At 40.3% G+C, this 26,028-nt stretch overlaps 1 protein-coding gene across 2 annotated transcripts in view; it reads left to right on the forward strand.

The window, feature by feature from the left end:
* The window catches only part of tox (thymocyte selection-associated high mobility group box), a 217,209-nt gene extending 214,481 nt beyond the window's left edge, over positions 1-2,728 (forward strand). For both annotated transcript variants that reach the window (XM_055634021.1, XM_055634020.1), the window contains one exon: positions 1,627-2,728. In XM_055634021.1, coding sequence (XP_055489996.1) covers positions 1,627-1,660 — 34 coding nt within the window. In that variant the 3' untranslated portion in view covers positions 1,661-2,728. The remainder of the gene's footprint in view (positions 1-1,626) is intronic.
* Positions 2,729-26,028: the final 23,300 nt, after the last annotated feature.

The following is a 26,028-nucleotide window of genomic DNA, read 5'->3' on the forward strand; positions in this document are numbered from 1 at the left end:
GACCGGCGGGTTATCCAGTTAAGGAATGACCCGACTGGCCGTCTGCTGGTCAAGTGCGCTTACCACATAGTGATAGCGAGTCTCGTCGGCTGTAATGCCACGGATGTGAAATTGGGTTTTGGCCTGGCGAAACCAAATCCTCGGCTGCGAGGTCCAAAATGTAGGCAGCTTCAGGGAGACCGCGTTGAGTTCGGCCACGTCGGCCTCGTAGGCGGCAGCGGCAGATTGCGTTTTTTTTTTAATTTTCCTTCCAGGATTACACTCCTGGGTGGCTGGGGTCACCAATTGTGGCGGGGACTGGCAGGAGTACAGCCAAAAACTAGACGGACACAAATGTGTGCTCTAGACGTGTTTATTCTTCTGCATATAGCTCCCTATTCCTCAGCTGACACGGGCGTTGCCCAGCCTTAACTAACAACTCAGATAATGACCCCGTGACTTACGCCTCCCCCATCAAGACGCCGCCCTCTAGAGCCGATGGTTCGTCGAGACCTTGGGTTGCCATCAGGTGCCGCCACATGGGACAGATTAGTTGTTAAAACTTCCTACTAAATAATGGTTACTACTTATGAGAATTGATGTTGCCTGCATTCTGAAAAAGATATTGGTGCTTTAAATTTATTTTAAGGAAATTATCTGTAAGAAATCACTTTTACTGATGATAGTTGTTAATTTGTATTAGTTAATAACATTAAGTCCGATCTAGCTAACAGTGGAAAAACAGCTTGAGATATACAAACTATTGGAACACTTAGTTCGTCGGGAGGCCAGAGCAACAGTGATTTGTTTGTTTACTACATAAGCTAGTCAGCAATGGCTTGGAAATGTCTCAAAACATTTTATGCTGAAATCTGGTGTGAATGTGGTCCAGTAGCACAAAACCAAAGATAAAAGTTGGAAGCTTGTTGGAAATGGATATTTACGCTTCATCTGAATGGCTGCAAACTATGCCCTTGTCATGTGTAGGAAGGAACTGCAGATGCTGGTTTAAACCAAAGTTAGAAACAAAAAGTTGGAGGAACTCAGTGGGTCAGGCAGCATCTCTGGAGAAAAGGAATACATGGCGTTTTGTGTCGAGACCCTTCTACCTGAAATGTCACCTATTCCTTTTCTACACAGATGCTACCTTACTGAGTTACTTCAGTTTTTTGGGTCTATGCCCTTGTCATGTTCCGTTCAAGACACTGGTACATTTAAGATGCTGTGTTTTACTGTTGATGAATTTGACATTATAATCCTACAATGTAATTTACATTGAGGAAGCTTATTGGCTTTTCTGGGTGGATGCTCTTGCATTTATTTATTCCTGGCTGAAAACTGACATATGCAGTATTTCTGGGGTGAGACGAGGATGGGGGAGCACATCTGGAAATGTTGTCTAATATAAATCTTTACCCAAGTTTTAAAGATCATTCATTATGTGTATTGACCTAGTCAAGACTTAAAAAACATATAATTGTTCAATCAGCAATCATTTCAATAACTATCATGTTCCCTGACAATAAATTGGTTAACTTTTATAATATATGGTTCATATTGAGTACATTTTAAAAGATGCACAAGTTTTATTTTTGTGTTTCTGTTTGTTTTAAGCAAAAATTAACACTGTTTTTTTCTATGTAACAGTTTGCAGAGGGATAAAACGCTGTACCTTACCTGAGGATATACCATTCTTTCCTATGATGACTGCAGGGAAGTCTTCAAAAATGGAGTGTATCAAGGCAGTTCTGTGTCTTTTTAGAGAACAAGTCGCTAAGCACTTAGATCTTTGAGCTTGCACTTAAAGTTTGTGGGATTGGCCATCATTTTGCGTCTTTCCATCGAAGATTATTATTGGACAAGCATCCCTCTTCATTTCTGAAGGAAACTTGGATCATTTTGCTTACTGTTGGTTTTGCTGTGGAGTGCTGCTGTAGTGAACTGCCTTAGCAATTTTATGTCGTTCTGGGACCACGATCCCAGATCTTCCATCAGTTGTTGATAGTTAACCAGTGAAAACATTGACTGATGGATAGAGCACTCATAGCAAGTTTGTAAATAGGGTATGTGTTGCACTCTCTTAGAGTATAAAATGATAAAAAGGGTTTCCTAGCTAAAACGTAACTTTATACTGGCACTGACCAGTGAAATGATATCATTTAAATGGGACCAGATTTGCAAGATTAGTATTTTTTGCTTAATTTGTAAGAAAACAGTTTCATAGTTATATATTTGCAAAGTTGCTTCCAACAATTTTATTAAGCACCCCAAATTCTCATAGACTAGCATGAACAGTTTTTAAGTGTTAAAAAGCAAAACACATTTATTTTGTACTACATAGATGTTTTTGTATCTTCTATGGTGTCATGGTTAGTAATTTTGTCATTCTATACGTTTTGTGTAAAAAAAAATTTAAAACTGCCAAATGCTTCTCTGGTGTTTATTAGATACAGCAACTGATTGGAGAGAGCTAAGTTATAACCTCGACATATGGCTATATATAATTGTTTCTTCATACTGTATGTCTATATTTAATCTTTTTTAATGGAAACTGTTGGGCCTATTTATGAAATAATAAATAGAGGTGTTTGTAAGTAATTTTGTAAGCATTGAAAAATATTTTGGGGTGCCAGTTCACTGTGTTGGCACAACCATCTCAATTTATGTGATTATGCTTACTACATTGAATTAGTTTCTTTGGTAATAATAAAAAAAACTCACATCTGGGTTTCTCCTTTGCAGAAAATGATTGATTGTTTCTTGTATTTATTTTACACATTTATCTTTGCCAAATAAATTCACTCTTGATTTTACATATTAACAACATTATTGGTTCCCTGCGAAAGATTTTGGGTTCTCAAATAAACTTGAAAAGTTTTTTTTTTTTTCTCAATTGTACATATTTTTTAATGCATTAATGGTAACATTTGATGTATAATTCTGAGATTTACATATTTCAACCCCTCTCATGTATGTAACTATAAAACTAACAAAGAAAAATACTGGAGACATAAATGTCATTGTACAAGGGTTTGTGCTATGATTTCATTTATTTGCTCCTGGAAAACTGTATCTCATACTATAAAGTTGTACACATAAGGAAAAACTTGGAGTAGAAATGTTATCAACAATTTCACTGCATTTATTTCCTTTCAGTGGTGCACTGTCTTAATTCAGTATCCCTTCATGATACGTTATACTTCAAATGCATGATAACTCTGGAAGAGTTTTATGTGACTTTACCTTCAAAGACTGTGGCATTTTCCAGTCTTATGAACATTCCCGCTCGCCAATTTTAATGTGGATGACAAGGTGAGGAATATCCTCTAGTTGAAGGGTTCTCAACCTGGGGTAAATTTACCCCCGGGGGTACATTTCACTGACCCAGGGGGTAAATTTGTTGATTCTGGATTTGAACATAGTTTTTCTCATTGACTGTTTGGTTCTGGTATACTGGTATCTGTTCATCATTAGTTATTCATAAATAAGTGAAATAACATTGTTATGTGCTATTAAAGTTGCCAGGGTAAATGGGACGAAAAAGATTGGGCACCCCTGCTCTAGTGGGTACTAGATGAGATGTCCCAGACACATTAAAAGTCAGATATTGGTATACTCATCCAGTTTATGACTATCTCACTGAACTCATCATTGAACACAGCATTTGAGCAGTGGCTCAAAGACAGGTCGAAACGTACTTTGGCTTTACTCTAAGAGAGACTCCATGTGAACAATGGTCTCATGTTAAATCGAAAACTGTTATCCAAAAAGGATTTACGCACAAATACCTAATACTTGCCAGAAATGTGCAAAGTAAACCGATGATGACATTAATCACTGTACAACACTGCTTTGACACTGGCACTGCTGTTTTTGAATGTCACACACCAGCCGATGACAGCTTTTGGCACAACTAAACACAAACATGAAAAATCTCCCTGCCAATTTCATTTAAAGAGATCATGAACTACTTATAGGGTGGGAGGCTGAATTATTAGTTGCTGACTGGCACTGTGATTTTTGATATTTTGGCAAGTTTATGGTTTGAGTATTCCACTAAGAGCGGTCTGGCTGGTGAGTGGCTTCAGAGAATAATCTCTGACCTCAGCCTCACATTATTTGATGTTCGTGCTTCAATAAAGAGCCTGATGTGTGTCAATTGTTCCAGCCATAACAGAGGTTCAAAATACTGCAATGCCTATAACTGTGGGGATGTCCAATCTGCTGCAAAACTTTGATTCATTTGTCTCCTTCCAGGTTATTGGTGAAGTTACCAGTATTATTTTGTAGCTTACACTAAAACAATGCTCTTTGTAATGCAGAGTCAAGCCACTTACTCAAGACAATCAAGAGTGAGCCCAAGGAGTATTATATGTTCTACTCAACACCATGCTGAAGAATGTTGTTGCCACATTGTCCCAGTTGCCCCTCTTGTCACTATTGATATTTTCCTGAACTGGAAGAGATTTCATGCCCACATGTTCGACAAGAAACAATGCTTCATTGCAGTAAATCCCATAAACCTGGACAAATCCTAGTTCATACATTTTACAAAAGTCCTCTAAGCCAGCTATACTCGGGGATTATCTGCGGTAAACAGTCTACATAGCCTTTAGCCTGTTTTTTGACAAAGTCCCACATGATAAGTTAGTCGGGGAGTTTAGATCACATGGGATCCAGGGGGAGCTAGTCAATTGGATATGAAATTGGCTTGGTGAAGGGAGCCAGGGAATAGTGGAGGAGGGTTATTTCTCAGATGGGAAGAAAGTGACCAGTGGTGTGCCATAGGGATCAGTGTTGGGTCTACTTTTGTTCATCACCTATAGTAAAAGTTTGGATGAAAGTGTAGGTGGCAGCTTAGTAAGTTTGTGGATGACACCAAAATGGTGGTATGGTGGACACTGTTTTCTTTTTGCATGACACCATTCTTTTTGTTAGCAATACAGCATGGAAAAAGGCCCTTCGGCCCACCGATTCCATGCCAACCTGCAATCCCCGCACACTTACATTATCCTACACACTAGGACAATTTACAATTATGCCAAGCCAATTAACCTACAAACCTGGATGTCTTTGGAGTGTGAGAGATAAACGGAGATCCCGGAGAAAACCCACACAGGTCACAGGAAGAACGTACAAACTCCGTACAAACAGACACCTGTAGTCAAGATCGAACCCAGGTCTCTGGCGCTGTAAGGCAGCAACTCTACTGCTGTGCCACCATGCTATCCTTCATTCAGTGAAGGAACGTTGGATATGGTTACAATAAGATCAAGATCAAATAGGAAAACGGGAAAAGGAATGACATGCCATTTAACTCTGACAAGTGTAATGTGGTGCATTTAAGGGAGTTAAACCAGGGAAGGATTATCACAATGAATGACAGGTCCTGGGAAATGTTACAGAACAGAGAGACCCAGGGTACAAGTTCATAGTTTCCTAAAAGTATTGACACAGGTAGACAAGGTAGTAAAGACGGCACATGGCATGCTACAGGCAAATGGGACTAGTTGAGGAAGACATCCTGGTTGGTATGGAAGAATTTGGCCTGTTTTAATGGTGTTATAACTCCATGACACTATATTATATACACCTAATAATAATAAATAAATAAATGATGAAGAAAAAAATTATTGGCCAAGTATGCATGCATACAAGGAATTTGCCGGTGCTTTGCTTGCAAAAGGATTAAAACACGATATACAGCAGACAATTAAAAATAAAACATTATAATTTAAACATGTGAAAATTAAGTACCAGAGTAAAATAAGGCTACAGACCTCTGGCTGTGGCAGCTCTGATAGTCCGGAGTCGCCTCCCAGAAGGAAGTACTTCAAAGAGTGAGAGGGGTCAGAGATGATCTTACCCGCTTGCTTCCTGGCCCTTGCAGTATACAGTTCTGGGGGAAGGTTGCAGCCAAAAACTTTCTCCGCTGATCGAACGATGAGCTGCTGCCTCCGGATGTCATGCTTGGTGGCTGGACCAAACCAGACCATGATGGAGAAGGTGAGTTCAAGTTTAAGTTCAAGTTCACATTTATTGTCATATACACCAATTGGTACAGTGAAATTTGAGTTACCATACAGCCAAACAAATAAAAAGAACACAATACACGATAGAGTTTAACATAAACATACACCACAGCGGAATATAAGTTTCCAACTGTGATGGAAGGCAATAAAGTCCAGTCAACTTCCTCTTTGTTCACCCATGGTCGGGGACTTTGAACCCTCCGCAGTCGCCGCTACGGACGGCCCGATGTACAGCCCTCTTGCCGGGATGATCGGAATGGATTGGAACACACTTGAGGCTTGGAGTTTCCATATAGGCCGCTTCTTACTGGAGACCATGACTTCCGAAGTCCACAGGCCAACCTGGACGGCGCTCCAACACTGGCGACCCGCGGCAAGTGATCACCTCGCTCCGCTATGTTAAAGTCAGCACCGCCCGTGGCTAGAAGATCCGCAAACCACAGCTCCATGATGTTAAAGTCAGCAGACCCAACACTCTGGAGCTGCAAACCCGCTCTGCGATGGTAATTCAGTGCTGTGCCTGCTGCTGAAGCTCTGGCCGGTCTCCGGCAGGAAAGGCCGCGCCAATCCAGTTGGTAGGCTGCGAGGGGGGGAAAAGATGCAACACAGAGAAAAGACGCATCTCCATCCAGGTCAGTGACTGAGAAATGGTTTCCCCCTAGTCCCCCACACCACCCCCCACATAAGACATGCTAAGAAACATTTAAAACATACATTTAGACACACTAAAAACAACAAAAAGGGTTAAAGGACTAATAGCTGCTGGCGAGGCACCCAAAGACAGACTCTATGATGGTAGTGTAAAACTGGACCATCATTGACTGTGGCAGGTTGTGTTTCCTCAGCTGCCGCAGGAAGTACATCTTCTGTTGGGCCTTTTTGACTGTGGAGTTGATGGTGGTCCCCCATTTAAGGTCCCTGGAGTTTATGGTTCTGAGGAACCATAATGACTCTATAATCCACCATGCTGGTCCTGAAAGCCATGCGGACAACTATACTACAGATATGGGCTTCAAGCAATCTTCCTGCCTCATTGACCACTATGCAAGAACCATGAAGCAACCAGTTGTGGGGACATCAACACTGCAGTTCTTGTTGCACCTTGCATATCCCCTGCCCATTCTGCACTCTAAGCCCCACCTACACTAGACACAATGCAGCTAGAACACGAGAAATAAATGAATGCAGCAGGAGATAAAGGAATGGTGAAAGCAAGGCAGGATACAGCATGATCAGGATACATCAAGAACTGCAGAAGCTGGAATCTTGAATAAAACATAAAAAGTTGGAGGAACTCAGTAACATCTGTGGAGGAAATAGACAATACTATCATCAGTCTGAAGAAAGATTGTAACACAAAATACAGGCTGTCCATTCGCTCCATAGATACTGCCTGATCTGTTGTGTTCCTCCAGCACTTTGTGTTTTGATACAACATGAACACCTTTTTACCTGGGTTCAATGCAGAAAAGCAATTCATGATTGAAACCAGAACCTTTGCTTCACCATTCAACAAACAGTGCCTTACCGTTCCTCCACATCATCTTCTTTCTGATAACACAGAAAAAAAATCACCAGAAAAGGTATGCTCCAATCCATATTCATAGATTAACTCAGAACATAATGCATTTAAAAGTAAATAGAGCTTCCCTGTGCATTTAAAGGCAAATAGATCATCCCAAAGGGACTTTGACGGCTCTTCTGGGAAGCTGTTCTCTCAGTATTGAGATAATTGATAGCAAAAGGGTTTCAAGGGAGGAAACACCAATGCTCTTGTGAAGTGAACTGCTACCTGGGCTGGCTGGCTGACATAACTGCAAAGCCATTAACAGTTTGATGGGGGTGACTGCAGGGATGCTGCTATCATAGGTGATGACATGGACTCACTGCCGCTTTTGCAGGGTGACATTTCAGCAATCCCACTGATCTATCAAAGGACAAGTTAGTAAACTGCTGTGAAGCCCCTTTCATCCTTGATATCCCGAGTCATGACAACAGTAGTGTGAGCTTTTACTGTAATAACCACTCTATTAGTGAAAGGTATGTTATGTCTGCTCCCCCATAGAAGGGGTGACTTCAGCCATCAGACTCTAAATCGTGAAGATACTGGAAACTTCAGATGCTGGAATCTTGTGCAAAAACAAACTGCTGGAGGAACTCAGTGGGTCAGGCAGCATCTGTGGAGGGAATGGACAGATGATATTTCAAATCCTGAGCCAGCTACAGGTGCCACCTGACCCATTGACTTCCTCTAATACTTTGTTTGTAGACTCTAAATCATGATGTTTTCAAGAGGGGCATTGATGTAGGTGACTTCTGTTTCAAAATGGAAAGGATTGACCCCAACTCCGCATTCATACCTGGTGATGATGAAATCTATATTCCTAGACTACAGCATGGACCAGTGCACACCCACTTGCTTTTTGTAACCCTGCCCCATTGTAAATCACAATGTATTGTTTTGTTTCATTCCTCCATCTATGCTCATCCCATAAAGATTTCATCCTTATATTTCTCACATTTTCTTACAGGAGTCCATTCAGCCCATCACATTTATGCTGACACTCAGAGTAATGCCACAATTTCCATTCCTCATTTTCCCGCCATATAGTCTCTTACACATGCCCTTCAACTTTAGTTTAGTTTATTGTCACATGTACCGAGGTACAGTGAAAAGCTTTTGTTGAGTCCTAACCAGTCAGTGGAAAAGCATTACATGATTACAATCGAGCCACTCACAGTGTATAGTTACATGATTTCCTGCTGATACATACTTCCCGCTGACTCTCCTGCTACCTACCTACACAAGGGGTACATTTACAGTAGTCAATTAACCTAGCAATCAGCATGCTTTTGGGATGCAGGAGAACTGTGGAACAGTCACATGCAAACTCCACTGCAGCAGAGTTCAGTGCCAAACCCAGGTCACTGGAGCACCAATTTGGTTACAGTGCTCTTATATGGAAAGAGTACCCAACATGAATTTATATTGCTGCCTGCTAAGCATGGGTAGATTAAATACAACCCATATTTCCTTATGGCTTGCTGTATATCTACAGGTGGTATATAAACTAGTCCATTAATACTGGCAAGTTCCAACCATAATCATCTCCAGGAGAAACTGAAAGGTTCAGAGAATAATGGTCTACTTTTTTGCAGACTGACACATGATGTTGCATGCGCTAGCATGAGCAATGACACAGGACTGTCAGTGAACCATTACAGAGAACGGCTTCTTGGCTCCACAGACTTTTGTCACTTTCCTTGGCACAACCTGCATTTGGCCAAGGTGGACGAGATATGTAGGAAGGAATTGCAGATGCTAGTTCAAACTGAAGATAGACACAAAATGTTGCAGTAACTAGCCGGGGCAGGCTGCATCGGGTCTGAAGAAGGGTTTTGACAGGAAACATCACCCATTCCTTCTCTCCAGATATGCTCCTGTCCCTTTGAGTTATTCCAGCCGTTTGTGCCTATCTGTGTCTATCTTTGGCCAAGGCAAGCCTGATTGCATGCTTAAAATCACCTGGTGCATCAGCATCAACTCTCTGCTGAAACGTAAAATTGTAGTTCTTATTAGACTCTTTCCTCTTGGACATTATGGACATGTGTACCACCTCCCAGGCAGTCCCCTGCAACTAATTTCCACCACCTTGTGAAGGGGGCTCCTGACCAGAAATCTCACCTGTCCAAACCCTCACCAGATGCTGCCTAACCTGCTGAGTTACCTGAAGGAGGACTTTCTCGAACTTCTACAGGTGCACAGTAGAGAGTATTCTGACTGGCTGTATCATGGCTTGGTTCGGCAACTTGAATGTCCAGGAGCAGAAAAGAATGCAGAAAGTTGTGACCACTGCCCAGTCCATCATCGGCTCTGACTTCCCCACCATAGAAGGGATCTATCGCAGTCGCTGCCTCAAAAAGGCTGCCAACATCATCAAAGACCCACACCATCCTGGTCACACACTCATCTCTCCATTGCCATTGGGAAGAAGGTACAGGAGCTTGAAATCTGGAACATCCAGGTTCAAGAACAGCTTCTTCCCTACAGCCTTCTGGCTACTAAATACAACATCAAACAAGCTCCGAACAATAACAGTCTATTGCACTTTATCTGTTTATTTATTGTGTACATATATGAAGAATACACTGAACTTTTATCTCCTGTTCTGTATTATGTTTACATATTCTGTTGTGCTGCAGCAAACAAGAATTTCATTGTCCTATCTGGAACACATGACAATAAAACTCTCTTGACTCTTGACTTGAGTTACTTCAGCACTTGGTGTTTTGCTCAAGATTCCCTCATCTGCAGTTTCTCATGTCTCTTCCTCAACCTTATACTGACTGTAGCCTTCTAGTACCAAGTGTAATCCCAGTGACAGCTTTCCAATTACGGCTGCAGTGATTGCTCAAGAAACACTGCAGGAAAAGTTTCTGACGAGGATCACCAGGCAGACCAGTTAGAAAAAAAGTGAACCAGCATTCAAGATTATGGACCATTGCAAGCGTTCAAAGGTTTGACCTGTCCACTGGCTAAGGCTGTTTGTAGAAGGGACAATGGTGTTGTTATCCCCGATCTACTGAGAAGGCATATTTTGGAATAGTTACACTAAAGATGTATGGGCATTATAAACATAAAAGCTATTGCCGGAAGCTTTATACATTGGTCAAGTATTGATAAAGATTTAATAGATTTACTTCTAGAATGTGGATATCATTCTTTTTTGGTAAGCTAAATGATGTTGGTGAATAATGCTGTTGCCCATTCATTTCTGACCAGCACATCCCACCTGGTGTCAGCCTCTGTGGGTGTTGAGTGAGTGCAATGACATCATGTGTCAGAGGTTATGGGGAGAAGGCAGGAGAATGGGGTTAAGAGGGGAAGATACATCAGTCATGATTTAATGGCATAGCAGACTTGATGGGCCGAATGGCCTAATTCTACTCCTATCACTTATGACCTTATGATTATCATCTTCATCCTTCACTCCCCTTCAGTGACCCCTCATTTACATTTTTAGTTTACTTTATTGATACAGCATGGAAACAGGCCATTTGGCCCACCAAGTCCATGCCGACCAGCGATCCCCGCACATTAACACTATCCTACGCACACTAGGGACAATTTTATAATTATAACAAACCAATAAACCTACAAACCTGTACGTCTTTGGAGTGTGGGAGGAAACCGAAGAACTCGGAAAAAACCCACGCGGTCACGGGGAGAACATACAAATGCCGTACAGACAAACGCCCGTAATCGGGATGGAACTGGGGTCTTCGGCATTGCAAGGACTGTTAGGCAACAACACTACTGCTGTGCTATTGTCCCACCATGCACTGCCAACTCTTCCAGCTGCCCCTGCTCCCCTTATTAAGAGTGATAGTGTTCAGCGAAAACATCCCAGCACATTGCAAAAGCAGAAACAGAAAATAGATGTCCTTGAAAACAGTGGCCAAAACCCTTTAAGGATGCTGCATCAGCACAGATGGTGATGAGGTTTGACTACCGCTGATTGGGTCAATGGGAATGTAGCGATCACATTGAAATACTGTTAATGAGTAGGCCTGGAAGATTGTAGGTTGCTCTGGAAGTGGTGTGGAACTTAATGGCATCTCTACCCATCAGTTGCACGATGGCTTCCTCCACTTGAGTGAGGTGCTCCACTCCACAGGGCCCTGATCCTGTGCAGGTGGCCTCCCTCCTATTCCTGTCAGCGTAACTCTAAATGGAGGATATAAAAGACACTGGAAAAGTATCCTGACTGGTTGCATCGAAGCATGGTATGGCAATTCCAACATGCAGGAATGCAAAAATTTGCAGACATTTGTGGACTTAGCCTGGTCTATTATGGGCAATGCCCTTCCCACCATCAAAAGCATCTTAATGAGGCACTGCCTCAACAAGGTGGTATTTATTAAGGATCCCCACTATCTAGGCCATGCCCCTTAAGAAGCCTAAAGCCCCACACCCCATTTAAGGATAACTACTTTCCTACAAGTTCTTGAATGACTTGCACAATCTAATCCTATATCAGCGGCGAAACATTACTGACCACCTCGTGCAGGTATCATGGACATTTTTAAAAATTGTGCTTCTGCACTATATCTTGCAGATTTACGCAGTCTTTCTTCTTTTTGCTGTCTTTGAATAATTTATGTATAACTTAATGTCCTCTATGTGTTGTCTGAGTGTACATGCCTGTGATGCTGCAGCAAGCAGGATTTGTCATTGTACATGTACCTCATCTTATGACAATGAAAACTTGACTTGAAATACCTAAAGTTTCATTATCATTATTTTGGTGGCTAGACATCAGTTTGGGAAGTGCAGAAGGTAGAATGTCTTAGCCTGAAAGATCAAGATCTATATTGGTATCAAGCTCACTTTGACATTAGTTGACTTTTTGAGAGATTTTAGTACGGAATTTTGCGTGGGTTTTTTCACTCCTTGCTGACACAACCTCAGTCCCATAAAGTCATAGAGTCATACAGCACAGAAGCCAATCTGTCCATTCCAACCAAGATGCCACATCTACAATAGCATGCCTGCATTTGGCACATATCCCTCCAATTATTTTCTAGTCATTTCCAAATATCTTTTAAATGTTGTTATAGTACCTGTCTCAACTACCTCCTCTGGCAACTGGTTCCATATACTCACTGACCTCTATGTGAAAAAAGTTGTCCCTCAGCTTCCTATTAAATCTCTCACCTTCAACCTATGTCCTCTAGTTCTTGATTCCATACTCGGGTAAAAGACTATGTGCATCACTCTTTCTATTCCCCTCATGATATACACCTCTATAAGATCACCCTTTAGCTCTCAGTGCTCCAAGGAATAATGTCCTTGCTTGCCCATCATTTTTCTACTGCTCTGGCCCTCAAGTCCTTGCAACATCCTCATAAATCTTCTCTGCACTCTTTCCAGTTCAATAACATCCTTCCAATAACAATGGTGACCAAAAATGAACACAGTACTCAAAATTTGACTTCACCAATGTTATGTACAACTGAAACATAATATCCCAACTTGTATACTCATACCCTGTCTAATGAAGTCCATGTACCAAAAGTCTTTTGACTACCCTATCTACTTTGAAGATAACTGCTTTGAATATCTGCACTCTTTAGTCTGGAAGTTGTACCAGACAGTTAAGGCTATACATCTCTACATTCAGAGCTAAAGACAAAGTGGTGGAGGAATTCAGCAGGCCACATAACATCAGTTGAGGGAAATGGACTTATGTTTCCAGACGGAATCCTTCTGAAGAACGGTCCCAACCCAAACTGTGATCTGTTCATTTCCTTCCACAGAATCTCAAGATTTCAGCATCTGCAGTCTCTTGTGTCTCCATCTCCACATCCTTACTGAAATAGATGCCTTTCGACCCAGAACAAATAATTTGAGTTTATGATCTATAACTGTGGATTAAATACCTTGCCAGCAGAAGCTGGAATCACTTTTATAACCTGAAATTGACATTTGAAACTTTCTTCGCAATTTTATTTACTTTTGTTTAAAGTGCTAAATGCGAATTCTGACACAAAATGCTGGAGTAACTTAGCAGTTCAGGCAGCATTTCTGGAAAACATGATCACACCAACCTCCTCCAAAAGACAAGTCTGAAGAAGGGCCCTGACTCCAACGTCACCAATGCATGGTCTACCTGACCCACTGAGTTACTCAAACACTTTGTGTCTTTTTGTTTGTAAACCAGCATCCACAGTTCCTTGTTTCTAGATATTTCTGGCACCATCCAAGGCATGATCACACTCCACAGTTTGAGGTATCACCTGCAAGCTTCAATAAACTCATCATGTTGCAATGCAACTTATTCTCCACATACATATACTTTATGTTTTCTACTATTAATGCTTTGTAAATCCATGTTGACTGTTGACAGGGGCATCTTCTGTGTAGAATTGACTGTTTTAGCAACTTGGTGTGAGTCCTTTCTCTCAGCTGCACTCATGGGAAGATGCTGTTGGCACTCTTCATCTGCATTTAACTGATTGAATGAATGTGCCAAATATAATCATGAAAAACTTGACTCCCTCCAATTCTGAATAGAGCCCTTGAGATGTCAGGAATGAGTAACATTCATCTTTAACACCATGTAGAGACAATTTTATAGTCACCACGTAATCCAGCTGTCTTGTCAGCCTCGGGTATTAACATGATTGGGGTCACTCAATTACTACGAGTCATTTTCACTCAGACTCTTTTTTATTATTTGTCCAGCTTCCACCTGCCTTTTTAATGAATAAGGCAATGTTCAAGATTTTCAATCTATCTGTTTAACATCAGGATTGATCTGCCTTACAGCCAGTAATGCTAGACATCATTAATGATTTCATCAGGTTTGTATAACTATATTTTTAGACATGGTTTCAGAGCATATGTATGGCCACTAAATATATCCTTTCAATCCTCCTGTTTTTGCCAATCATTGCCAAATAACATACATTACTCCTTCATTACTCCTCCAGTTCCTGTAATTATTACTGTTGATCATTCTAATCTCTAGCCTTTATAACTTATAGTGTTTGCCCCAATACCTGAGTTGTTAATGAGACTGACTGTACTTTCTCTTAGATTTGGATGACTGAATTGCTTGCTCGAAATAACTCAATCCATGATAGAATAATCCACCGCAGTGACAAACTGCTTTTCCATCTCCAATCAGCATTTTGCCTTGATAACTATAATGCTTCTTGCTATTGTAACTCATGGCATAGGTGAAGTACAAATTAATTTCAATTATCTACAACCTTCCTTTTTATATTTTCTTCTTACCCTCTCTGTGCAGATGTTACTTTAATAATACAGCTGATATTTGCTGCTATGTTTGCTGTTGCTATATGCTCTTTCCGCTGACACACAGGGCCCTATATTTGCTTAAAGGAAGAAGGAATTCCTGCCACTACATCTATAATAATAATTTACATCATTTACAAATTTGTGGTGATGACCCTGTTTCTTGAATTGAACTTCATGTCGATATATGCTACCATCACAGTTGATTCTGGACAAGTCAGAGGGCACAAGTATATTTGCTTAAAGGCAAGAAAGTGGCAATTCCGGACTGCCACAAACAACAAAACTATAAAACAAATTATAAACACAATCATAACACATCATTTTTTACAAATAATGTGGTGTAGAGTGACCCTGTTGGGCGTCTTGAATTGAAGAAACTCTTCTCATGTCGATATATGCTACCATCACAGTTGATTCTGGATAGATTTTCTTCGTAATTTTAATTGATAATGTAATTATATTAAAGCCTCATGGCTCACAAATTTAGGTTGCATTTGTTTATAATTTAAGCCACATCCTGCAGCACGGGTCTAAATCTCATGAAAGTTACAACATTGAGAGTTTCTCAAAGTCTTGATAGTTGCCAACAGTTTTCTCCATTCTCTGATTCCTTGCGCCATATGCACAGCTCCCTGGTATCTCAAATGATTGAGGTTCTGTACCATTACTGTGAAAGGAGAAACTAACTTTTATGGTGCAATGAGATGGTGAATGTAGTACTATCAGGCAGAGTAAATCCTTGTGAATTAAGTGCCTTTCTATCACTCTCTCACAACAACAATTAACACCTGCGCATCCAACCTCGGACACCTGTACTAATCAAGAATCTATCTATCTCTGGCTTAAAAATATCCACTGACTTGGCCTCCACAGTCTTCTGTGGCAAAGAATTCCACAGATTCACCATCCTCTGACAAGACATTTCTCCTCATCTCCTTCCTAAAAAAATGTCCTATAATTCTGAGGCTGCGACCTCTAGTCCTAGACTTCCCCACTAGTGGAAACATCCTCTCCACATCCACTCTATCCAAGCCTTCACTATTCTGCATGTTTCAATGAGGTTCCCCCTGATTCTTCTAAACTCCAGCGAGTACAGGCTCAGTGCCAACAAACGCTTATCATAGGTTAACCTACTCATTCCTGGGGTTATTCTGATAAACCTCCTCCGGACCCTCTCCTGAGCCAGCACATCTTTCCTCAGATATGGTGCCCAAATTTTTCCAAATGTGACCTTACCAGCACATTATAGAGCCCCAGCATTACATCCCTGTTTTTGTATACAAGCCCTCTTGAAATAAATGCTAGCATTGAGTTTGCTTTCTTTACTACCGATTCAGCTTGCAGATTAACTTTTTGAGAATCCTGTACCAGCACTCCCAAGTCCATTTGCACTGTTGACCAGAACAAATCCTTCCATTCTTTTCACATGCACTGGGCATGAATAACATGTTTCTTGTTGACTCCTTGGCTGCCTGGAGCCACATTTTATCCCAAGTCCTACATCTCTCTGTGATCCCGTCTCGAAACCCCTGATGTGTAATTCTCCTTCAACAAGTATTTCTCTCTGTGCTACAGATCATGCATCGATCTTTAATTTTATGTTCAGTTCTCACTGCCCAAACGGATTTATTGACGTCTGTGTAACCAAGGAATACTTTGATACCTGGTAATCAATCTGCAATTGATGTTTCTAGTGTATAGAATATATGTGCTTGCTTCACATGTGTGATACATCATTAATTAACCTACTTGCAAGACTTCAGACCTTCTTTCAAACAAGGCTATGTGAGAATTATATGAAACCCAGTGTAGTTTTCAGTGCCATCTTTCCTTCCACAATGAATGGGTTCTTCACTTTTGTTAATAGTCAGCCAATGCCCGAACATTAGCTGAGGCATCTCTCTTGACAGGAAAGTGTCAGTAAGTTTGAAGATTCAGCCGCTTCAGTTTTAATTACATATAGGGAAGGAATGTGGATTATGCACAGGGAAATATGCCAAGAACAAACATGAGAATCTGCCTGTTTACTCAGGAAAGAACACACAGTTACTGTAGGTACATTACGAAACATCAGGTCATACTCAAGTTCCCTCTTCCGGTAAGGTCATTAAATAAATTTGATACAATGTACCCATATTTTTGCCTGTGCTCACGGCTTCCCAGTGGGAGGCCCTGCTTGCCTCAACCTTCGACATGTTTTGTCCAGAATTTAAATTGTGTTGTTTGTGTTATCAGTGGTTGGATAGACCATTATTCATATAATAGAAATTCTATTTTTTTTCTTATCCTATTTTGTTTTAGTTTCAATGAGATTAAATCTATTGTCGATTACACATTTGCTAGCGGTTTACATGCGGGGATGAGGGTGGGGACTGTAATGTTAGTGGCAGCATCCTTTCCTGAAAGTGATTTTAACAGTAACATTTAAAAGCAAAACTTTTAGTAGTTGCAGTATCAACCTCAATTTACCTGAAATTAAGTGTTATGTGTAACATTTTAGAGTGACTGAGTCATGGAATGCTTACATTATTGCACATTTTAATAGCATCCTTCAAACAACACTGAGAATTTGGTTAGAAGCTACAGCATCTCTCAGTAAAATCTACATGACGTTTAAACCTATAACCACCACTCTCTACATTCTAAGTGATAAACTTTGCTATGTGGTCTCAACTACAAGATATAGTGGTTGCTCTCAATAACATTCCTACCACTTTTTGCTGCTATTTATTTTGCTATTAATATCAAAATGCTCAAAATGTCACACATAGTTCAAGTAAATGAAACGTTGCCCTCAATTGCCCGAACAACAATGATATTTTGTTCGAAGGAATGATGAAGCTGAGATCTAATAAGGTCGTCATTTCTTTGGTTGTCAGTTGAACTATTTGGTTCTAGTCATTTCTAATGTACTGATATGCAATGCTTGGTACATCCATAGTGTTCCCTTTTCCCACCCTCCTTTCACTAAATTCCTAAGTATTGCTTTAATGATAGAAGATACAAGTTGATCTTTAATTTCTAAAGTTGTGGTTGAAGCAGAAATGCTTCATTTGTGCGAATGTAGTTAGATAGTTTAGTTTATTGTCATGTGTACCAAGGTACAGTGAAAAGCTTTTGTTGCATGCTAACCAGTCAGCGGAAAGACAATAACATGGTTACAATCGAGCCCGTCAGTGTACAGATACATGATGAAGGGAATGATGTGAATAATGTCCCGTGCAATATAAAACCAGAAAAGTCCGTTGTATTTGATCTATTTGTGATTTGTCCTTTAAATCCACGTACCCTTCTGTCTTCAACAGATCTCGTTTTATGCTATACTTCTGTAATGAAGTTGTGAAGTTTGGGTAAAGTTCAACACACTTTGCGAAGGACTGTGACGTTTTAATGCAAAAGATAATTGACCAAAATCAGGTTAACAGCCAGCTAGCAGGTCAACACAGAATAGACTACGAGGTCCAGTATGTGTGTCAGCATGTTCCAGATTTCCATGCCAGACTGTTGAATAAGCACAAAACACTCTTGAGATTAGATGCAACTGCAACTGCTTTCTTGCTTTGACCTTTGTCTCACCAATAATTCTAGGATGAGTTGTGCTAACCTGAGCAGGAGGGGCACAGACGCACACACTTCACAACAGACTCCTCAACGTTTTTGCCAGTTGATATATTTAACCAGGCATCATTCTTTTCAATTTGTCACTGACCTTCATTAAAAAATAAATGAAGGCAAAGGTTTGGGCCTTTTTAATAAACATTAAGTTTTCAATTAATTTACTTTGGTTTAAGTTAGAAAAGGTTGAAGGAGGAGCAGAAGTGCGGGACTTTTAGAAAGGCAGTTAAAGTGGCATTAAAACACACAGTTAACGAGGTCAGTTTAGTTTCAGTTGGAGCAGCTGCAACTGTTAGCATCGCAGATTGGCTGCTCCTGGTGTTTGTACTAGAGGGAGGCAGTCATTAGTGGAGAACTTGTGTTCGGCCAGGCCGTGTGGAGGTGAATTGATTTGTGGAGGGTGAGGCTTCAGCTTAGATGGTGACGCTGTTTTTTTTTTCTTTTGTAAATCTTCCTTGATCTTGGGCAGTAAAGATGGCGGTTAGGGCAGTGGTACATTCCTCCTGCAGGGCGTGAGAATTCAAGGAGTCGTTCAGTGTCCTCCGCACTACAACTTACTGACTGCGTTAGGGGTCAGGAGCAACAGTTGGATGACTTTGGGATCATCTGGGAGACCGAGGAGGGCAGAGATAGGAGTTACAAGTAGGTGGTCACACCTAAGGTACAGGCAGAAAATAAATGGGAAACCACCGGGAAAGGGAGTGTGTAGGAATCCCCTGGGTCCATTCCTTTTGACAGTAGCTATGCCCCTTTGGATACTGTTTGGGGGTGGGTGGGGAGGGTGTGACTTGTCAGGAGAGAGCACCAACAGTCAGGTCTGTCATGTTGTACCTGGCTCTGAGGCACAGCATGGATGGGTGAAGACAGGCAGAGGCATAACGATAGCAGACTTGTTAGTTTGTGGATCGATTTTTTGGTAGCAATTGAGACTCGGGATGGTGTGTTGTGTCCAAGGTGCCAAGATACAGGATATCTCTGAGCGGCTGCAGAACATTCTCATGGGAGAGGGAAAGCAGTTGGCACAAATGAAATGTGTAGGAAAAGGATGAGGTCCTGCAGAATGAATACAAGGAGTTAGGCAATAGGCTAAAAAACAGGACCTCAAGGGTAGTAATCTGAGCTGATTCTGGTGCCAAGTTCCAGTGAGGGTAGGTACAGGAAGATGGGATAAATGAATGTATGGCGAAGGATTTGGTGCAAAAGACAGGGATTCAGATATTTTGACCATTGGCATCTCTCTCTGGAGCAGAGGTGACCTGTATGAGAGGGATGGGTTGCATCTGAACTGGAAGGAAACCATTATCCTGGTGGGCAGCATGGGTACTTTGGATGGTTTAAACTAGATTTGCTAGGGATGGGATCCAATGTGGGACTGAGGCAAGTGAAAGGCTGAAAGGAAAACAATAGCCGTAAGTTAAACAGACAGGCATCAAGAAAGGACGGTTGGATAAAATTGCTTTTATACCCGTGAGAAAGGCTGACGGTGAGATGGATGAATTTGGGGCATGGATGGGTATGTATGACTGGGGTGCCATAGCTGTTACGGGAACCTAACTAAGAGATGGACAGAACTGGCAGCACAGCCAGATCGGAGGGAGAGTTGCTTTACTGATGAAAGAGAATGCTATGGCAGTTGTCCGATCTGACATCCATACAATTGTTTATCCACTGAGTCTATTTGGTTGGATATGAGAAATAAAATGTGATGATTACTTTGTTTGGATCGATCAATGGGAATTAGAAGAACAAATACTAGGATTTTGCAGGCAACTGCAAGACTAATAGGGTTGTCGTGGTAGGGGATTTTAACTTTTCCAATTTAGACTGGGACTATCATATGTATATAGGTGTACATCAGGAAGAAATTTTGAAAGCCCTGGCAGAGATGTATGAATCATTGTTAGACACATGTGAGATGCCAGATGACTGGAGGTGTCTAATGTTGTTTCTTTATAAAAAGAAGGCTACAAGCAAAACCCTGGGACCTATAGACCAGTGAGCCTAACATCTACAGTAGGTAAGCTTCTGGAAAGGACTGTACAGGAACAGACCCTTTGTCCCATGATGTCTATGCCAAACATGATAGCAAGTTAAACTATTTAAGATTAATCCACAAGATTGGATTGTATGTTAAGACTTGGAAGTTGTGAGAGGGACTTGAATGTTCAACAGTGTAAGCTTTGTGAAGTTGTGAAGGCTGTGGTTAATGAAATCCCAAAAGGTGCAGGCTCGAAGGGCCAAATGGCCTCCTCCTGCATCTATTTTCTATGTTTCAAAAGTACAAAACATGAATTAAAATGTGGTAATTTGACTATTGGTGCCCTTAGCATATTAAGGGTTTGATAAGGGTGCAGAGGCAAGGATTAGGTTAATTTCTGATGGCCAAATATTTTGGATATCAAGATAAGATAAAAAGTTACTCTATCTACATGCAAGTGAAGCATATTATTTGAGGCTTAATATTCATGATAAATGCCAAAATACTGTATTGCAGTTGACAATCTATTCCACGTAAAGCACATGAGAAGACCTGTGGTCACATCTTTATGCAAGGTTAAATCCAGATTGTATTCCAGGATTCTCAGGGAACAGCAGATTTAAAGGACACTGCCTCATTTCTTCTTCTTCTTACGTATGGCGAGCACAGCCTAAAGTTGCAGGACAACTGGTTCTATTTGATCTTATTTGATTGTGCACGCCAGGTTGATTGCATTTGTCGAAACAGGGCGGTCCATGTGAAGGTTGCAATCTTCCACCCCCACTGCCTCATTTGATAGATGCTCACTGTTTTGAGCAAAACCTATTACCAAGGGAATGTATTTCAGGAAATAGGCGGCTAGTGTGATCTCCTGGGACAGTTTTGGTCACCAAATGTGATTTCTAAGTTATCTTGCAAATTACCCCAGGGATTATTTGCTTCTGTCAGGAGTTTCTGGGTTGGACTACATACAGTCTAACAATTGTGCATGATGGCTTGGATGAACTGGAGAAGCTTTATCTGTCCATCATTACTTTATGTCCACAAATGCAGTTCAATGAATTCCAAGGAAATTTTAACCCGTATTCAAGTGTGAAGATGCACACACAAATTAACTGAACTTTCTGAAATTTATCATTAAAACAAAGGCAATTTCAGAATGCAACTTATTAAAGTCAAACTAATTAAATAATTAACATGCAGTGCTTATTGCAATTTTTTAATCTATCTTTGAAAAACAGTTTGTCCAGATTGAAGAAAGACATAAAATGTTGGAGTAACTCAGCAGGTGAGGTGGCATCTCTGGAGTAAAGGAATAGGTGATGTTTTGGTTTGAGACATTTGTGGTAATAGGTTTACTTTTGCACTCCATGGACACCAAGACTTGGAACTAGACTGGTAACTGTAATTGGACTTTAGATTAGGATCTACAGTAGATGACCATCAGCAGCAACAGTCTGCTGTGGAGAGATGTCAGGCCTTCAGCACAGAGGTGAGCAACAGATGTTGAATACACTGGAGCCAATATGCCTATAATAAGGTTCTTGGGCAATACTTGAGAGGCTGTGGTTATCTCACCTGGTTGTGACAGATTTCTGCATCCTCTCAGACGAATACCTTCTTCCTGTTGGAACTGGTAACGGACATTAACTGTGGACATGGATATAGCAAATGGCCTGAACCATTTGCTTTCAGATCTTTACTGGAGAATCTCCCACCCAGTTGCACAAAACTGATGGCCTGTTGAAAGTTCTAGTAAATAAGTCAAGTGGAGCAAGTTTGACATGGCAGCCTGTTTGGATGTCTCTGGTTGAATTCTCACAGCATGCACCAGCAGTCCATTCACCCTCTGGGATCCCCACTCCATTAATCTCGTGGCTGCATTACCAATTAAAACATGTCGCCCTTTAAATCGATAAGCAATTGCAAATCTGAGTTCCCACCCAGCAACAGAGATGAGAAGATTGGAAAAATGATACTAAGTACAATGTATTTTATTCCACTACAGATTGGATATGTAACACTGTGATATTTCTCACAACCCCATGCATATATATGTGCAACTGCAAAGATTTAATCTTCTTTTTCCACCAGTCCAATGTAGTGCAGCAATTCATTTTCACAAAGATAAAGGAAGACAGCCAGGCTCCTGCTTTGACTGTTTGAGTGGTTTTGCTCGTGTTCATGTGTGCAGGAGCTATAGGATCTATGCCACTGACTGCATTGTTGGCAAGGTATGGCTAAGATAGGACATTACTGAGAAGTTTCTTGACTCCATGTTCTCCAATTGATCACTTTGCACAAAATATCTCAATCTTCCAAAATCGACCTCTTAGTTTTCCAAAATAAAAGGATTGCAAATCCTCTAAGTCTGGAATAAATACAAAATTTGAAAGGGAGAATTAACATTTCAGATGTTGCCTGACCTACTGAGTGTTTCCATCATTTTCAATTTATCCAATCTTTGATTTTGTCATTAAATAAGTGAGGTGAGATTGTGAGTCAAGCTTCCACATCAAGTATGTTGTGTATTTGTTGACAAATTGTAATTATGATGTTTTTTAGCAGAGGACTTGCAATGTACCTTGAAAATAATTAAAGGTTAAATTCACTTTGGTCTTGGGAAATGAATATTAGATGTACAATGATGCCTTATGAACAAATTGGTATGTGAAGATTGTTGTGAAAAAAAAATTACTTTGGGGGAAAAAAAACGGATTTATCCTTGTAAGTGTTGTTTCACTGAATGGGTCTTTGGAATAGCATATGTTCCTTCTCTCTGAGATGAAGAGTTGAATAGTATGTAAAATGGTACTGTATCACCATTATAACTTGATAAACTACATTTTTGACTAGCTGTTAGCAGACGTACAGCAGTGACTGGTATCTTGGAAAGTAAATGAGTAAAAGTGCAAGGTTTAGTTTTGACTTGTAGTTCATTAATACATGTAACTGACAATGTTCCTGTCATTCCCATGAACCAGGTTAGCACCCTGTTGCTTGCCAGCTGTTTTTAAACAATTGGACATCATTTTTGGATTGGTGGTTCTGGGGGAGCCTGGGGACTTTCCTTTAATCAGATCCAATGGCAGCAAAGAAGCTGTCAGCTTCATTTGCTTCTTTCCTCGGATTTTTTTTCTGTCAATTCTACAAAGTTTAACAAGCTGAAATGTCAGTTCATGGTTGATTGTTGCGCTGATAAGAAACACAGGAAGTACGTAGGAGGTTCAAAGGTACAAGAATAACAACATTTATATGCAGTATGGTACTGCTGTTAGTCACCTCATGTTAGAAAAAAACTGCATTTTACAGCAGTTCTATGCAAACTACAAAACTGCTACACATGGTGAACAAATGTAGCACTGTTTTCTGAAAATAGCCGTTTTACATTCCAGCCAATTGGTTATAGATTAATAGGTAGAATATAATTTAAATGATTACTGCAAAAAAAACTAGTAGCAAAACTAAAATCTTAGCCGATGAAGTAAATACATTAATAGTTATGATTTCTTTCTACTGCATGCTCAACGTTTTGTAATTGGACTGATATGAAGTAAAACGAGGCTCAAACCGACTGATGGTAAATTTTATAAAATAATTTACATTAGCAGTTTCTGTAATTGTTTAAGCATGTGGGCTGCTACATCGTGTCGATTTGCTTACTGCAACTTTTTGGGAACCTTTTGTTAATGTGAGGCGATGATCAGAAACAAAAGCAAACTATAGCATTCCAGTCATAAAGTGGACTTGTTTTACCATTTTGTACTCATTAAGGTGATGGAGGTCAGTGTTGGAACATTTTATCTATATCAACTATCCAGTGTTGCAACAAACAATATGGGTCAGACACTGCACTATTGCAAATATATCTCCTAATTTATCCTAATTCAGGATAGAAGTTATGCTATCCAATGTTCATAGTAAAGACATTCTAGAAAGGTTTTAATTAGATTTTTAAACATCTAATTGAAAAAGTAATCACTCATAAAGCATAGCGCAATTTCATTCCCAATGTACCTACGCACCAGTCTCTGGTAATTACCAATGAGATTTTTCTATTTACCGGTCCTAGTTACCCTTTCCTGTAAATTATTATCATTGGTTGTACATAATGCACAGAATATTTATGAGTAAGAAGGAAATATTAGAAGTATTACGGACCACGATTATTGTGTTTTAGTATGCATTACAAAATTATTCTCATTATGAAATGTTATAATTGATGTACTGGCACTAAAGTTATCACTTATATTTTAACAATATTTTAGTCTTAAATAACTTTTGAATTCCAAGGGATGGTGCAGCAGTATTTGCAGCTATTTTGTTCAGGACAGTTCACACCAACGTGTGAGCAATTACTTGGATGGGATTGAAAATATAACACAATTTGCATTCAAGTGCCATATGCACTGCACAAACTTGAGTATGATTGAATTACATAGAAGCAGTCCATGATGATATTTAATGGTCTCGAATTTTCTCCCATTTTGCAAGCTGCAGAAATTTTCTTGTTTTAACTAAGGCTCTATTTGAACTCCTTAAAAGAACAGTTATTTTCCAAAGTTCTTGGGAGCAGCTCTTTCCAAGTATTATACTGGAATCTACCCTACCGCAAATACACTTTTGTTACTGAAATTGTGTTATTCTATGCAAGGTTGATTTGCTAAAACAACCATGCATCAAGGTCTGCCATGATTTGGGATGCAGATGGTCTCTAGTATGATTAACGTGTTCTACAAGCCTTAACATCTGAACGCTACTCTTCTGTTTGCAAATCCCTTCAACTTTACACTGTTGTGTATGTTTATTAGATTGGAAAATGAAGATATATCAGAAGATGAACTTCAAAATAATTGTCCTTCTGTTCACAGTAAGCATTGACGGGCCAAGCCTAAAAATTATATTTTAAAAAGTATTATTCTCTCTTTCATCTTTTTTTCTTATCCGCGTCATCACATACTGATGTTTCCATGAATATTAACACCATGAACATTGTTGTTTACATGATGTTGATGGTCGTGAAAACCAATACAAGAATGGAAGACAGACACAGTACAGAACTCGTTGCAACATCTCAAGATAGATTATCAACTTTGTACGTTCTGTTTGACAAGCCTCTTGTAGTCAAAATATGCTTTATATTCTTTGCTTAGTTCTTAATGAAAAACTTAAGAAGAAGAAACCAGGAGCAATATTGCTAAGTATTGCTCCTCCATTGCCAGGGTAAGGTCAAATGCAAACTAGAGGAATAGCACTTCATATTCTGCCAAGGTAATCTGAAACCCAATGACATGAGCATTGAATCCCCCAATTTCAGATCACCCACAGCCCGTCTTTCCCTTTTCTCTCCCATCTTTGTCCTCTCTCACCCCCCCCCCCTTTCTTCCCACACACTCTTCCTACAAGATCTCTTCTCCCCCTCCCCTTACAGTTCGTTCCTCCCCTCCCTCTTCATTCTTCACCATCCTCTCCTATCAAATTTAAAACACAGTGGTGTTTTGTTCTCCACTTATCTTCCAGTTACTCCTTTACTTTATTCCCTCACCTGACTGATACATGTAATCTATATCCATCTCTTGCATGCTAGCACATGTACC

Source organism: Leucoraja erinacea, chromosome 4 (genome assembly GCF_028641065.1).
Source record: "Leucoraja erinacea ecotype New England chromosome 4, Leri_hhj_1, whole genome shotgun sequence".
Lineage (NCBI taxonomy): Eukaryota > Metazoa > Chordata > Chondrichthyes > Rajiformes > Rajidae > Leucoraja > Leucoraja erinaceus.